Source organism: Orcinus orca, chromosome 15 (assembly GCF_937001465.1).
Source record: "Orcinus orca chromosome 15, mOrcOrc1.1, whole genome shotgun sequence".
NCBI classification, from domain to species: Eukaryota; Metazoa; Chordata; class Mammalia; order Artiodactyla; family Delphinidae; genus Orcinus; species Orcinus orca.
Window position 1 is genome coordinate 62,564,234 of NC_064573.1, and position 15,441 is coordinate 62,579,674.

The window sequence follows — 15,441 nt, forward strand, 5'->3', positions numbered from 1 at the left end:
GCCGTCTCGTGCTCTCTGAGAGCCTCGACAGGGGGTTGTGGGAGCCAGGGGTGGGATCCCACCTTAATCTATCCCTTACGTGTGCTGGTGGGGCTGTGGACAGGGTGGGACAACCACCCCACATCTTGTTCTTCGTGATCCAGACCATGGGTGCTCATCTCTCAAGGGCAGACATTGCAGGTGGATCCGTGCCTCTGGGACCCCAGTCCAGCTCCCCACCAGTGGTGACTTGGCTTGTTTCCTCTGTCCCCTCCTTCCGCCATTCCCACATGCGCCCCCAGAGGCTGCTGTGGGCTTTTGCCCAGGGGTGGCCCCTCTGTGTCTTGTCCCATGTCTCAGTTTTCTGAGCCTCACACACCTTAGATCTGGTCACAAAGTCAGGACTGGCACTATCCCACCTGTCCTGTGGCCTGGACACCCCGGGTCCTTCTTGTCTTCATACAAGAAAGCTGAGCCCAGGTGTGTGACAGGGCCAGAGCCCTCCAGCTCTGGGCCTCTGGAGACCCTCTTGAGAGCAGTGGTTGGGTCCACCTTTCTGGGATACTGGTCACTCCCGCCCCTGCTTGGAGTCCTGGGCTCGGCCCCTCCCACAAGTTCACAGGAGCTCATGGGAAACTCCAGAAGTGTACAGCAGCCCCTTGCTGGTCCAGACCCAGGGCCCCTGGACCAAGTGGACCATGGATAGGAGGACCATGGGACAGATTTGGGCCCTGGGGAGAGCTGATGGGAGGCTGGACAGTCATCCCAGTGACAGAGGCAAGGATGGTGCCAGGGCAGAGGGAGGGTAAGGCAGTTGACAGGACTTGGCGGAATTTGGGGTGTGGGGGAGGCTGCAGGTGTTGTTCATGTCTAGGGTATGAGGGAAATCTGGGACTGCAGGGCTGGGGGTTCCTGAGGTGGGCCAGCCTGGGTAGGTGGCCATGGGACATGGGGCCCTAGAGCAGGGCCTTGAGGCCAGACGAGGATCCAGGCAGCCTGGTCAGCAGCCTCTGTTGAGAGCTGACTGTGTCCTGGTCAGTCAGTCTGTGACCCCATGTTCTCACCCCAAAGACATTTCAGAGGCCCAAGGCAGGGGTCGACCTTGGGCTCCTTCTACCCTAGGCCTTGGGTCCCCCACCTGCCGGCTCTGAGACTCCCATGGTAGATGCTGCATAGGTGGTTGAGGAAGTCTGGACATGCAGGTAGAAGGCAGGAGGGGATGTCGGTGCTGGGTGCTGTCGGGAGAGCCTGTGAACTGACGTGCCTGGGCCGGGGAGCTGGGATGGGTGTTCGTGCACATGTGTGTCCAGGTCCCTTTCTGCATGTGTGTGCCCAGGCGTGTGTAACGGGGGCCGGGCCTCCCTGTGATCGCCGGCTGACTCACGCTCCCGCCTCCCTGCCCACCGGGGTGAAGTCATCACCATTTTTAGCTCCCTGAGGTCATTTGCCAGTCAGGGCTCTTGGGGCCTTGGGATCCCGCTGCCGGGCTGCCCGGGCTGGGTGTTGGTGGCTGATGCTGCAGGGTTGCCAGGCCTTGTTGGGCCACTGGCTCTCCTGGACCCCCATCCCCTCTTCCCCCAATTCTGCATTGTGTCTGCAGGCTGGAGTGAGAAGCAGCAGCCAGGCCCCCCTGGCACTGAGGTCCAAGATGTGCACCCCCTGTGCCACCCTCTAGCAGCCCAAGCCTGGCCAGGGGGTAGTGGCTCTTCTCGGAGAGGGGCAAATGTATGCAAATGTATGCATACCTACTAAGGGGTTCGTACTCCTGGCAGTGTCCTGGACAACCTGGTCTCCTCCTGTCAGTCCTGCTCCCTGCACTCCCTGTTCCCTGTGCTTTGTAGCCATGGGGCCTTGCTTCTCCCCCACTTCCCCGGCTGAGCAGAGAGCTCACTGCCAGCCACACTTTTGCTCCCACAGTTGCCAAGTGCAGATGGGGCGGCCGAGGCCCCAGCAGGGGCATGCTGTCCCTGAACCTATGCTCCAGAACCGCCCCAGCTCCCCAGTGCCCTCAGAGAAGAGCCAGGCCACCCTGCCCAGCCGCATACCAGCGTGTCCCCACCCCAGGCCTCAGTTTACTTCTCTTTCCCAAGGAACAGCATCCTTCCTTCCTGGCCAGGTCCCCGACAGGCATACTACTTGCATTCTAGGACTGAGAAGGCGGCAGCCAAGGCTGTCGCCCCAGAGGGGTGACATGTGACTGAAAGCCCTTCCCTGTGGATGCCTGAAATCCCCCGTTAGCAGTTTGTGCAGTTCTGGGTAGTCCTTTCTCCTCTGTCAGGCCTCAGTTTCTCTTTTTCATAAAATCACATATTGTCCTCCGAAGCCCTGCTTCTGGGGGAGGGGGCACATTCTGTGACCTCTTCCTCTGTCACCAGAGCCTGAGGGATGCTCCCAGCAGGTTGGTGCAGGCTTCTGGGACCCCTGAAGAGGCTGCAGGGGCCCAGAACCTTAGCACTGTGTGTATTTGGGGGGACATGCATTCCTTTAGGACAGGACCCCAACCTGGGGAGACTTCACACCCGAGGCCCTCGGGAGGTAGGCCCCGAGGGCAGCCCTGGGCACCTTGCCTTGCATGCTCCTGGGCCCGGGGACGGGAGCAGAGCAGGGCTCTGGTGCCAGGCAGATGCAGGTTGAGCTGCTGGCCTTTCCTGGGCCTCAGCTCCCTGTCTGTGCAGGCTTCAGGGGCCTGGGGCCCAGGCGGGGACCCATCCCACAAGGCACGGGCCTGGGCCCTGGAGCAGGACCTGTCCTCCTCCTGACCCGGCCCTGGCTGCCCGGGAATGTGCTCCCCCGCGCCCGCCCACTGCAGCTTGGGTTTCAGCTCCTACCCGTCCTGGCCAGACGCTGATCCTGGGATGTTGGCATGGTGGGGGGGGACCCAGGTGGTCAGAGGCCTGGGGTCCCCATGCCACTCAGCATAGCAGGGGTCCAGCCCAGCTGTGCTGTGGGCTGGCCTGGCCTCTCTGAGCCTCAGTTTCCCCACTGGTGAATCTGGCCAGTAGGCCTGTGGGCTTTAGAAGAGCCTCTCTCCAGCACCATCTTGCCTGTGGGGATGTTGGCAAGGGGGGCTGAGAGCTGAGGGCCAAGGCTGGGGAGACCCGGGGGTGTGTGGGGGAGGGGACACCAGGGTTCCCATCAAGGATCAGCTGGGCCCACATTGGCCTGAATCCACCCTCTCTGGGCTCTCTGATATGACACCCAGGGCCTCAGTGAGGGGTACCAGCCACTGGCCCGAGTGAGGTAGGGCCAGGCCCTGCCCACTCAGCACCCCAAGAGTATCTGGGCCGGAAGGGGCAAGGGTATTTTGGTGTTCTGAGTGCGCAGGGCATTCTGGGAGTTGGGTATTTCTGTCCTGCGAGGGTGTCTAGCTGGCCTTGGGGATGGTGGGAGCCTCGGTGTGGCCACAGGGAGTCGGTGAACAATGCTGAAATTGCCACCCCCTGCACCCAAGGTTTCTGGGGTGGGCAGGGAGGAGGCACAGGAAAGAGCCATCCTTTAGGGAGGGCACAGGCAGGGGTGATGAGTGACGTCAGGAGAGCGTCCTGTGGGTGTTTGGGCCTCCAGGAGCTGTGGCAGCTGGGCTTACAGCTCAGACAGGGCTGCCCAAGACTGCGCCGCTGGGCCCAGGGCCTTATCCACTAGATCAGCCCGAGGAGGACCTGGGGTGGGGACCAGCCCCTCGGCTTTCAGAGGCAAGAATGTGCTGCTGTCCTCACCAGCCGGGGCTGAGACAGGCCCTGGGGCAGGGGAAGAAGGCCCTCCTGGCGTCCAGGCCAGCACGAGCTTCCTTGCCCCAGGGCTGCTGAGCACGGGGTCCTCCCACCAACACCTGCCCCCTTGCCCAGGAGCAGAGCCCAGGCAGCCAGGCCTCTTTGGCCATGATGCCGGAGGCGCCTGAGGTGCTGGAGGAGACAGTGACGGTGGAGGAGGACCCTGGCACCCCCACCTCCCATGTGTCCATCGTCACATCGGAAGATGGCACCACTCGTCGCACTGAGACCAAGGTACACCTCGCCCTGGCCTCCTGCAGGCCACCCATTATTCAGGTGGAGGGCTGAGGCCACCCTGGCCTTTCAGGCTGCCAGCCCACAGGCTGCCCCCTCACCCACCAGGTCACCAAGACAGTCAAGACGGTGACCACTCGAACAGTGCGCCAGGTGCCCGTGGGCCCTGATGGCCTCCCCCTGCTGGACAGTGGCCACCCACTGGGCCCCTTCACCGATGGCCCCCTGGACCGACACTTCCTGCTGCGCGGGGGTGGCCCGGCAGCCACTCTCTCCCGCACCTGCCTTGGCAGCGGAGGCGGCTTTCCTGACGAGCCCCGCGACGTCCCCAGCTATGGCAGCCTGTCCCGCGGGCTGGGTGTGCGGCCTCCGCGCGGAGGCCCCCTGGGCCCAGGCTCTGGTGATGGCTGCTTCACGCTGCCCAGCCGCCGGGAGGCCTTCCCCGCGGGCCCTGAGCCTGGGCCACCAGCCGGCCGCTCCCAGCCCGAGCGGTTCCAGGCAGAGCCGTATGGCTTGGAGGACGACACTCGCAGCCTGGCTGCTGAGGACGAGGGGGGCCCGGAGCTGGAGGCTGACTGTGGCACAGCCGCACGGAGGAGGCCAGACTGTGGGCGGGGCCTGCGCACCAGGTGAGCCCCCATGCGCTGTCACTGCCTCCGAGAAGCCTGCCTTCCACTCCTTGCAGAGTACCACACGGGTAGTCTCGCTGCGGTGCTGTGTTAATAACGCACACGTTAGTTTGAATTGGCCTTGGCTCTTCTCAGGGACAGCGGCAAGGGCGGGCTCTGGGCTGTGGGATTGCACTGGGCACCCTCCCTGTGGGTCTGGAGCAAGAGAATCTGGTGACGCGCCCATGCCTGCTGCCCCTGCTCCAGCCAGATGGCCCGGAAGACACAAGCCCAAGGGACCCAGGGCATTTTTCTGAGCTTGGGCCCCAGCCCCTTCCCCATCACAGGAGCACCCAGAACCCAGGCCCTCGGTCCTTCCCTTCCCTCTGCAGCCTTTGGTTCTGTCTCCCCTGCCCTCAGCTTCTCTGTCTGTCATGTGGGAACATGACCACTGCCTGGGTCTGGATTATGCTTTGTGGCCACAGGCGAGACACTCGCCCACCCCCAGCCCCAATCCCTCACCTAGGAAGTGGGTTTGACATCTTGTGCCCTGGAGAACTGGTGGCCTGAGGCCCCTCAGATGGTCCTACCAGGCTGGCTATGTGCAAGGGGTGCACTAGCCAGACATGGCCTCATGGGGAGGTGGGACCCCAGTCACAGACAGATGTTTCGTAGACACACATTTAGCTGGGAGTCAGGGAAACTGCCTGGTGATGGGAGTGAGTGAGCTCCCATCTGGGAGGGATACAAGTTCTGATGAGATTGGCTGGGGTTTGGCTCTGTCACTGGCTGTGAGTTAGTTCTTGCTGGGTCGGGTATGACCCTCAGCACCGACGATGCTCTAGGCTCAGCCCTGCCCCATGGGTTCATGGTCCCCCGGAGAATGTGTGATGGGGCCGCTTGGGGGCAAGGCCAGCCAGCAGCAGCGAGAAGACGGTCATGCACCGTGCTCACCTGCACAGGGCCTACGAGGACGTGGCGGACGATGGCGGTGAGCTGATGGAGGAGCGGCCCCCCTTCCCAGCCACGACGGCGCCCCTGGCCCAGCCAGAACATGGCAGCCTGGGCAGCCTGGACCGGGCAGTGCGGCGCTCACCCTCGGTGGACAGTGCCCGCAAGGAGCCGCGCTGGCGGGACCCCGAGCTGCCCGAGGTGCTGGCCATGCTGCGGCACCCCGTGGACCCCGTGAAGGCCAACGCGGCCGCCTACCTGCAGCACCTGTGCTTTGAGAACGAGGGTGTCAAGCGCCGCGTGCGGCAGCTGCGGGGGCTGCCGCTGCTTGTGGCCCTGCTGGACCACCCGCGGGCGGAGGTGCGGCGCCGGGCCTGTGGGGCACTGCGGAACCTCTCGTATGGCAGGGATGCTGACAACAAGGCCGCCATCCGGGACTGCGGCGGAGTGCCTGCCCTGGTGCGCCTGCTGCGGGCTGCCCGGGACAGCGAGGTCCGCGAGCTTGTCACAGGTGAGGCGCCCGGCCGCCTGCATCGCGGTTCAGTCGGGAGTCAGGCTTAGGCACTGTGTCAGGTCTCTACCGCTGGACTTGGCCGCCACAGGTGGGGCTGGCACTGGCCCCCTCCCCGCCAGCTCCCATGTCCCCACCATGACTACTCTGGGTCCTGCCTCTCTGGCCCCCCCAGCAGGGCAGTGGTGGGGACCATGGCTGGTCAGGGTCATGTGATGATCCCCTCTTGGCGTGGCCCCAGGAGCATAGTCCCACCTGCCTGGGTGGCTGGGAAGGGGTGGGGAAAAGAAGGCACATGCCAGCTCCAGGCTCCCTGCCAGCCCCTCCTATGTGTCCTGGCCTCTAGGGGGCTCCTTCCCCGCCCCGGGGAGCCCCCTCTCGGTGTGGCGTGTGCATCTCACCCACACCAGAGCAGCACCCAGGGCCTCTTGTGGCTTTTGTCACTCCTGTCTTCCGGCGTGAGCTGGGGCCCGAAGAGGGCGGGGTGGGTCCTGAGCTGGTCCTGTGGGGACAGTGCCTGTGGTCAGCACTGGCGGGTCGATGGCACCCTGCAGGCACACTCTGGAACCTGTCGTCCTACGAACCCCTGAAGATGGTCATCATTGACCACGGCCTGCAGACGCTGACCCATGAGGTCATTGTGCCACACTCGGGCTGGGAGCCAGAGCCCAACGAAGACTCCAAGCCACGGGATGCTGAGTGGACGACTGTCTTCAAGAACACATCAGGCTGCTTGAGGTGTGCATGGGGCCTTGCTCAGGTGCCCCTCGAAGCCTCCCAGGGCTGTTCCCACCCAAGGAGGCAGGAGCCAGGCACCGGAGCCTGCATGCACACCTGGGGACAGCTGTCCTAGGAATAGCCACGTCCCTGTGTCCCAGATAACATGGAAGACAGCTAGCCACCCAGGCCTCGGCGTCAGAGCCAGGTTACAGTTTCTGCCCGAGTCCCGAGAATGTGCCTGATGGGGCTGTACTCACCCCCACAGGCAGCCTCTGGATGTCTGCCACCCTCCCATGTACCCCTGCTCCATCCCTGCCCAGCTTCGACCCATCCCTGTGACACCCAGGGAAGGGGAGCTAGGATCCTCCTCTCCAGTCTGCCTCAGAGGCCTCATCCCACCTCCTTGTGACCCCTGCCCTCCCCCCACCACCCTTGGAGGCCCTGCAGAGACCCCACAGGCAGTCCTGCGTCCCCTCGGTCCTGCCTGTCCATCAGGATATGCCCCCATGGCCCTCTGGGGTCCTTAGCACAGGGTGGAGCCCTGAACTGCACAGATTCAGGCGTCTGGATCCACTTCTGTCCCTTTGCAGTTCAGCTGAGAGTCAGGGGACCCCCCACCCCACACAGATGCCAGGCCAGGGCCCCCTCCTGGGGTCTCAGCAGTCAGGCCATTGCTGCTTCACCTTCACTGCTAGCCTCTTGTCATCTGCTAGCAGCCCTAACGGCATGGCACAGAGCACGTTCTGCAGATAAGATGAGACCCCGGAGCTGGAGCTGGGGTCACAGGGCTTGCTCTTGGCCACACAGGAATGTGAGCTCAGATGGTGCAGAGGCCCGGCGGCGACTCCGTGAGTGTGAGGGGCTGGTGGACGCACTCCTGCACGCCCTGCAGTCGGCCGTGGGCAGGAAGGACACGGACAACAAGGTAGGCAGGGAGGCCCTGGCAGGCCCCAGGCAGGGTCAGTATCGCAGCCTCCCATGAAGGGTCGGGGAACGGAGCAGGAGCCCTGGACTATCCAGGCGGCACAGGGGACGGGTGTGTGGTGCAGGGCAGCAGGTGTGCCCTGAAGCCCTGGACCAGGTCCCGCGTGTGGTAGGTGCTCCCCGCTCCTTCCTCAGCCCCTCCCTGGGTTTCGCCCGAGTGGGCCCCTAACCCAGGCCTCCCCATCCTACACCCGGTCCCTTCTGCACTCACGAGCTGTGCCACCTTCCCTGGGGGAGCGGTCAGTGTCCCGTGCCCCCCAGCGGTACCCTAGCCCCCTCTCCCTGCAGTCAGTGGAGAACTGCGTGTGCATCGTGCGGAACCTCTCCTACCACGTGCACAAGGAGGTGCCGGGGGCTGACAGGTACCAGGAGGCCGAGCCCAGGCCCCCGGGCAGTGCCATGGGTGCCCAGCGCCGGAGGAGGGAGGACGCCGGCTGCTTTGGTGGCAAGAAGGCCAAAGGTGTGTGGGTGGGACTGGGGTACTGCTCTAGGACCCCCGACCCTGCCAAGCCGAAGGCCCTCCACACCCACCGGGGACACATTCAGGGAGCCAAGGAGGGTGCCCAGGACCACCTGTGCAGTGGTCCCCCCTGGCGCCCGGACCCAGGCCCTCAGCTCCAGGAAGGGCTTGGGGGCCCAAGTTTGGAAGTGCCGAGGACAGCGCCGCCTCCTGGCATTGGCAGGACACCCGAGGACCCTGGGGAGCCCAGGGGGCAGCACCCCACCTGCCTCACGCCGTCCCTACCTCGGGTGCAGCTGCCAGGGGTGTGTACACTGCCTTCACCTGCCCCACTGCGTTGGCCTTTTCTGATCCCCGTCCCACTTGTGGGCACTCAGCCCCCAAAAGTAATCGGGGTGAGAGTCCCCGTCCCTCTGCCCTACATTTCTTGGGAGGGAATGGGGGTGCTGCCCGCTCAGCCTCCTCTCCTCTCTCCTGTGCTTCCTCCGGCCGCCCAGAAGAGTGGTTCCATGAAGGTAAGTCCCTGTTTGTCCTGCTGTGCAGGCCTGGCGGGTGCAGTGGGCACCAGGGACCCCTCCCCGCCCCCATTGCTCAGGCAGCCATCTCCATGACAACTGTAGGACCTTTCATCCTTGGGAAGTCCCGATCCCAGATCCTTCTCTAGGCAGCCATCTCCATGGCAACTGTGTGGACATGACAACTGCAGGAATGTCAGCCTGGGGCTGGTTGGGAGGCCGAGGGGCTGTCCCTCTGTAACCTCAGAGCCAAGGGTGGATAGGGCCTGGCCATGTCCATTCCCAGGGGCACTGGGGAGCAGGGTCTGCCCCTCTGATGGGATGGGCCAGGTGTGGCTCAGATGGAGGGACCATGCAAATGCCCCAGGAGGCTGGGTAGGGCAGGCCCCTGATTGTCTGAACTCAGCTCTGCCTTCCAGGAAGGGGAAGGTTCCTCATCCGAGCAGGAGGGCAGCCGGGAGGTGGTGAGCTGGCTCTCACGGAGGTGTGCAGGCCGAGGCTGACGGGTGTTAGGTGGGGCTGCTGCAGGGACCTGCGAGTGGGGGGTCTCCTGGCCAGCAGAGCCCAGGGCTGGGTCCTGGCCCCAGACAGGGGCCAGTTTCCCCATGAGTGGGATTCTTGGCTCCAGCCCCGCCTCACTGTGCAGCCAGGCAAGTCCTGTCCCTGCCAGCCCTTGGCTTCCCTGTCTGCACCTCCCTGCCCCAGCCTGGGCTCCTGAACCCCTCAGTTCACCCACATGGTGGGCCCAAGGAGCCCATCGGGAGGATCTGCAGTGCAGCTCCCAGCACCCGATGGAGGATGAGTCCTGGCAGCTCAGGCAGGGCTCGGACCTCCCTAGGCCTAACTGCCACCACTGCCCTTTGGGCAGAGCTGCCTGCCTGACTCAGAGCAGTGCTCTGTTCCCAGGCCTCTTGGTGCCCAGTCTTGGATGTGGGGGTGCTGTCCTCACCCCTCCTGACACATACTTGCACCCTGCAGGGTCCACCTCACCTCCCACTGCCCTTCTGTTCCAGGGAAGAGGGATGGTGAGATGGACCGGAACTTTGACACTCTGGACCTACCCAAGCGGACTGAGGCTGCCAAAGGTGAGCAGTGGGAGGTGGAATCCAGGCCGAGGCCTGTCCAGGAGTTAAGCTTTGTACCACCAAACGGCTGAAGGGCCTTGGGGATCTCGTGGGGAAACTGAGGCCTACAGGTGTGGGGTTCCTCGGAGGACTGTGCAGTCCCTGGGCACCTGCTCAGGGCTCAGAATCAGGGTCTGTGCCACAGGTCATTTCAGGCAGGGTGTGGGCGCAGAGGCAGGGAGGAGCCAGGCACTTGCCAGGTCACATAGCACATGAGAGGCTGGCAGGGATTGGAGTGAGGCCTAGCTGGGCAGGGCCTCCTGTGCCAGCCGAGGAGCCCGGGTTCACTCCTAGGGATTTTGGAGCCCCGAGGTGCAGTCAGATCCAGTTGGGAGGCTGGGCAAGATCACCCAGGTCATGTGGGGGAGCGGTTCAAGCTTGTCGCTCCCTGTGTCCATCGGAGCCCCACTCTGTGTGGCACTTCTCTGTGCACTGGGAATCCAGCCTGGGCGAGAGAGGTCTGCCCTGCAAGCCCAGATGCCCAAGAGCAGGGTGCAGCAGCGCAGCCGTGGAGGTCTGGGGGGAAGCATCACAGGCAGAGGGACCAGCCCATGCAAATGCCCTGCAGGGGCAAGTGCTTGGAGCATTTGGGGGACAGGAGGCTGGAGTGGAGGGAGTATGGGACATGAGAACTGGAGAAGGGGTGATGACACGTGGGGCGTGCGGGGGAGGGGAGGAAATGTCCAGGGACACAGAAGCCTAAATGTGGGGGCAGACTTGGAAGGCTGCTCCGCCCTCCTCTCTGGAGCACTGTGGGGTGGCTCTGCTGCCAGGCTGGAGCCTCAATTGATGAGGAACGAGGAGTGGTTGAGTGGCTCTGACAGGGAGGGTGGGCCTTATATACGGGTGGGGGGGCTGTTGCTAGGGAGTCTGAGTCCTGTTGCTAGGGGAGCAGCTGTGGTTACTGCCTCCCTCCCCACCCCAGGCCTCCCGGAAGCTCCAGCATCAGGCAGGTCCCATTTCTTTGGCAGTGGAGTCAAGGAAGAATGACCTCGCCTAAACCCACTGCTACCTCAGAGCTTGGGTTGATTGCCTTGTGAAGTGGCAAGGCTTTTTACTCTTCGGTGGCTAAGGGGTGAACATGTTGCTGCTAAACATTCCTGATGATGCCACAGCCATCCTGGGCCACAGCTCGCCCTTCCCTGGGAGGGCTGAGGAGGGGGTAGGGGGTGATGGGGCGGCCTGGGTGACTGTGGGCTGCGGGTGCTCCGTGCGCAGGCTTCGAGCTGCTGTACCAGCCCGAGGTAGTGCGTCTCTACCTGTCCCTCCTGACGGAGAGTCGGAACTTCAACACTCTGGAGGCCGCAGCCGGTGCCCTGCAGAACCTCAGTGCCGGCAACTGGGTGGTGAGAGGCCAAGCCTGGCAGGGAGGAGGCCGAGGGAATCCCAGGAGCATTCCCGGTGGAGATGCTGGGGGAGCTGCTGGGGGAGGGCTTTGTCAGGCGGGGGAGAAGAACAGTCCAGCCGGAGGAGCGGTCAGGGCTCAGGTAGGCGAGCGTCTGGTGTGTGCGGCGCGGCCAGCACTGAGCACACCTCACACCCCCGCCGCAGTGGGCCACGTACATCCGCGCCACAGTGCGCAAGGAGCGCGGGCTGCCGGTGCTGGTGGAGCTGCTGCAGTCAGAGACCGACAAGGTGGTGCGCGCCGTCGCCATCGCCCTGCGCAACCTCTCGCTGGACCGGCGCAACAAGGACCTCATCGGTGAGGGCGGGGACGGGGGTCTGGGGCCCGGGCCACCCGCTCCTCGCGGCCCCCCTCCTGCCGGCACCGGAGTGTCCTTACAGCCCCTGCCTGCAGGGAGCTACGCCATGGCCGAGCTCGTGCGAAATGTGCGCAGCGCGCAGGCACCTGCGCGGCCCGGGGCCGGTCTGGAGGAGGACACAGTGGTGGCCGTGCTCAACACCATCCACGAGATCGTGTCTGACAGCCTGGACAACGCGCGCTCGCTGCTGCAGGCCCGCGGCGTGCCTGCGCTGGTGGCACTTGGCGCCTCCAGGTGGGTGGGTGGGGCTTAGGTGGGCAGGAGGTGCCCCCAGGTGGGCGGGGCGGGGCCTAGGTGGGGCCAGAGCAGGGCCGTCTTGGCCAGACACTGACCCCAGCCCGGACCGCAGCCAATCGGTGCGCGAGGCGAAGGCCGCATCCCACGTGCTGCAGACGGTGTGGAGTTACAAGGAGCTGCGTGGTGCTCTGCAGAGGGACGGCTGGACCAAGGCGCGCTTCCAGGTTCGGCCCACCCGGCCCTTCTCTCTCACTTCGCCCAGGCTGGGTACCCCGTGGGAGCACCCCGACCCACCCCGTCTGTTATGTGCCCTCCTCCCCCTAGTCGGGTTCTGCTAATGCCAAGGGCCCCAAGGCACCACCGAGTCCCGGAGGCTTGGACGATAGCACACTGCCGCTGGTGGACAAGAGCCTGGGTGAGTATGAGGCAGGGGTCCATCCTGAGGTTCAGGAGTGTCCTTCCACCCTGCTGAGGGGTAGAGGGAGGCCGACCTTCCTCCAGGAAGATGGCCCCCTCCCTTCCCCTCCCCAATCCTCTCCACCCGTGGTGTTCACCTTGGCACCAGGCTGAGGCCAGCCCTGGTCCCCTGCCACCGCTGCAACCAGCCAGCCACCCGCTCGTACCTTGCAGACGGTGAGAAGCCAGGCAGCCGGGACGTGATCCCCATGGAGGCACTTGGCCCAGGTGAGGGCAGGTGCAGGTACAGGCTGCTTATAGTCTGTGTGGGGAGGACATTCCGAGGAGGTGTGGTTGGAAAAAAGATTTGGTTCAGGGGTGAGGGGTGGGGCAGCCAGGGAGGGGTCACTGCCCAGCCAGGGTGTCCTGTCTGGCAGCTGAGGGGGCAGCTGGAGGGTTCTGAGTTGCTGGTGGGGAACAGGGGAGAGGCTGCAAGGCCCACCGCACGGGAGGGGCCGTGAGAAGGCCTGGCTCAGAGCGGGCTAGGTGGGGGCCCTCTCCAGAATGCATCCTGGGCTGAGAGGGAGATCCACGCCTGGTGCCTGCCTCAGAGTCCTCTCCTGCCTCCATCCCACAGATGGATACTCCGCCGTTGACCGGAGGGAGTGCAGGGCTCGAGGCAGTGAGCCTGCAGGGGAGGCCTCTGAGAAGGAATCGTTGAAAGTGAGTGGCTGTGGGCAGGTGTCCAGGGAGGTGGTGTGTCCGGGGGTCACCTGGAGAGGGGCCCAGGCAAGGTTTGGTCTGGGGCCTGGGGTGGGGCTCACCTGCAGGGCAGTTGGGCTAGGAGACCCGTTCGGGGTGTGGCCCTTCTGCCTCGGGAACCTCACGTCAGAGCCAGCCTGTGGGTGCAGGTGGTTAAAAACTCGCACCCACTGGGAGGGAGGGGGCCCGGGACAGAGGGCGCATCTGCACCCTCCTTTGCATGGTCTTGCCTCCAGGGCAGCCCCTGCCATCTGCTCTGTGCCAACCCTGCCTCTCCGAGCCCCGCTGGTTCAGCTCCCCCGGCCCTCAGGCCTCTCCTCGCGTGCACCCCGGCTCTCACCCTGCCCTGCTGACCAGCCCAGCCCCAACTCGCCAGCTCGGACTAACCTGCTCTGTTCTGCCTCTAACGCCCTCCTGCCCACCGCCCTGCAGCCCGACCCCGGCAGGAAGGTTCCTCCTCCCGGGCCCAGCAGACCCGCAGTCAGGCTGGTGGACGCCGTGGGGGACGCTAAGCCTCAGCCTGTTGACTCCTGGGTCTAGCTTGCATGCCTGGTACGTTCTTGTTCTCATCTGGTGTTCGTCCTCTGGGTGAGGGCTTCTCTCCATCCCGTCTGCCTGCCTGCCTGCTCCACTCTCCGCACGCTCCCCGCAGGGCCACCTCGAGCTCAGCAGGCCTGAAGGCCCAGCGGAGGGATGCCCAGGCTGGGGGCTGAGGGAGGGGCCCCCTGGCCTGCAGCCTGGCTCAGGCCCTGTGCCATCAGGGCCTGGAGGTCACGGGGTGAGAACAGGGGTGGTCCACACCTTCCAATGCCCCCAGCACAGGGCCCCCCGAGGACCACCCGAGGCTGCCGCCTTCACCCACGCGTCCATCGCCCTGCTACCAGGCCTGCTCAGCCTTCCCCTCTTCCTCCTCAGGGCCTGGGCCCAGCCGTTTGCTCTTAGGGTCGGATCTCGGAAGAAGGGACCTCGGGGAAAGGACCTCCAGGCGGCCTGCGCAGACCCCGCCGTGGAGCTGGGAGCCCCTGGTGGCGGGGGTAGGCAGCTCCTCTTTCCCTGGAGCTGTGGGTTCTGGACACGCCTGCCCTCCCGCCCTCGCTCCCCGCTTCTAACTCCCAGGCGAGTTAGTTTACTGATATGGTGCTGTGTGCCAGTGGGAGCCCGGTGGGGCCCAGGGCCGGGCACCTGGCTTTGCTTTGGGGCTGGCGGGGCCCCTGAGGAGCTGGGTGGGGGTGGGCCCCTGGGGCCCCGCAGCCAGGCAGGGAGGGGGCTCAGTGAAGGGAGTCTGAACCCAAGGGTGGAGGGGCTTCCCTGGGCCCTGAGTGGGGGGCGACCCACAGAGAGGCTTTGGAGGGCCCCGCCCACCCCCAGATGCCTGGAGCGCCTTCCCTGCTCGGCTCTGGCCCCTGAGTAGCGCCTCTGGGACTGACCTTTGGCAGCAGCAGTGGGGGACTGCTGTTCAGTGCCTGCTGTTTGTGACTTAAAAACAAGAAAAACACTAATGAAAACAATTAAAAACAAAACCAAAATAAGACTATGGGTAAACATCTAAATTTTTGTAAGAAAAATTAAAAATTAAAAAAAACAACAAAGGAACCTCCTGTCTTCCGAGGCTCAGCTCTCTCCGTGAGCTGCTCCCATCGTTTGCTGGGTGTCGGAGGTGGCCCTCGGTGTGTGTCTGCTGTGTCCAGCAGGGTTTCAGCTCCGAGTCCCCAGGGTTGTTTTCCCACATGCGTCCCCTTTCTACACACAAAGAGGAGTGGGCTTGGTCCTGGGTGGTTAGCTGGGTCCTGAGGCCTGGGGTGGAGTCCTGGCCAGTGGCTGGTCTTGGGCACAGGTGGGCCTCAACCAGGAGGGGTGATCCTGGGGTCTAGGACCCCACCCTCTGCTGGGGCCCAAGGGAGCCTCCGAGGTGGCCAGAGGTCCAACCACTTGGGGGCCTTGGGGCTGGAGCACCAGGTCAGAGCTGGGGGCACCTGTGGATTTAGGTGGATGCAAACCAACTCTGCTTCATCCCTTGCCAGCTGGGCACATGCAGAAGTGCTGCAGCTGGTCTGAGTCTACTCTCTCTTCCCCAAACAAGGCCGAGTGGGACTGGGGACGGTGCTTCCCCTCAGAGCCACACACGGGCCCCAAAAGGCTGGGCACTGGACAGACCACATCTGGCACTGCTGTAGGGCCGTGTCCACCTTCCCCAGCACCTGCTTGGTCAGAGATGGACCTGCAGGCTGGCTGACTGCCTTGTTCCGGTTTCCCAGGTGGGGGTCACCCCAGCCTGCAGACATCCCCATGGGGCTGTAACAGGTGCCCTCGGCCTGGCCACGGGAGCAGTACTGAGCAAGGCCGACCTCCGGCACTGCTGCGGCCAGTCTGCAGTGTTAGCATCTGGCCAAGGGGAGCAGCTTGTGTTTGGTGCAAAGCTGGAGGACG

The 15,441-nt window shown here is 64.4% G+C and overlaps 1 protein-coding gene across 7 annotated transcripts in view; it reads left to right on the top strand.

Moving 5' to 3' along the window:
* ARVCF (ARVCF delta catenin family member) overlaps positions 1–14,603 on the top strand; it is a 35,917-nt gene extending 21,314 nt beyond the window's left edge. For 2 of the 7 annotated variants that reach the window (XM_004275993.3, XM_033439530.2), the window contains 17 exons: positions 3,825–3,983; positions 4,092–4,612; positions 5,554–6,053; positions 6,608–6,791; positions 7,581–7,698; positions 8,046–8,217; positions 8,715–8,732; positions 9,746–9,817; positions 11,075–11,202; positions 11,408–11,558; positions 11,655–11,853; positions 11,969–12,080; positions 12,181–12,271; positions 12,487–12,540; positions 12,890–12,975; positions 13,447–13,566; positions 13,930–14,603. In XM_004275993.3, the coding sequence (XP_004276041.1) occupies positions 3,825–3,983; positions 4,092–4,612; positions 5,554–6,053; positions 6,608–6,791; positions 7,581–7,698; positions 8,046–8,217; positions 8,715–8,732; positions 9,746–9,817; positions 11,075–11,202; positions 11,408–11,558; positions 11,655–11,853; positions 11,969–12,080; positions 12,181–12,271; positions 12,487–12,540; positions 12,890–12,975; positions 13,447–13,554 (2,673 nt within the window). In that variant the 3' untranslated portion in view covers positions 13,555–13,566; positions 13,930–14,603. Of the gene's footprint in view, positions 1–3,824; positions 3,984–4,091; positions 4,613–5,553; positions 6,054–6,607; positions 6,792–7,580; positions 7,699–8,045; positions 8,218–8,714; positions 8,733–9,745; positions 9,818–11,074; positions 11,203–11,407; positions 11,559–11,654; positions 11,854–11,968; positions 12,081–12,180; positions 12,272–12,421; positions 12,541–12,889; positions 12,981–13,446; positions 13,567–13,929 lie in introns of those variants that run through there. The other 5 variants (XM_033439528.2, XM_033439531.2, XM_033439529.2 and 2 more) reach the window with 4 other exon arrangements.
* The last annotated feature ends 838 nt before the right edge of the window (positions 14,604–15,441 follow it).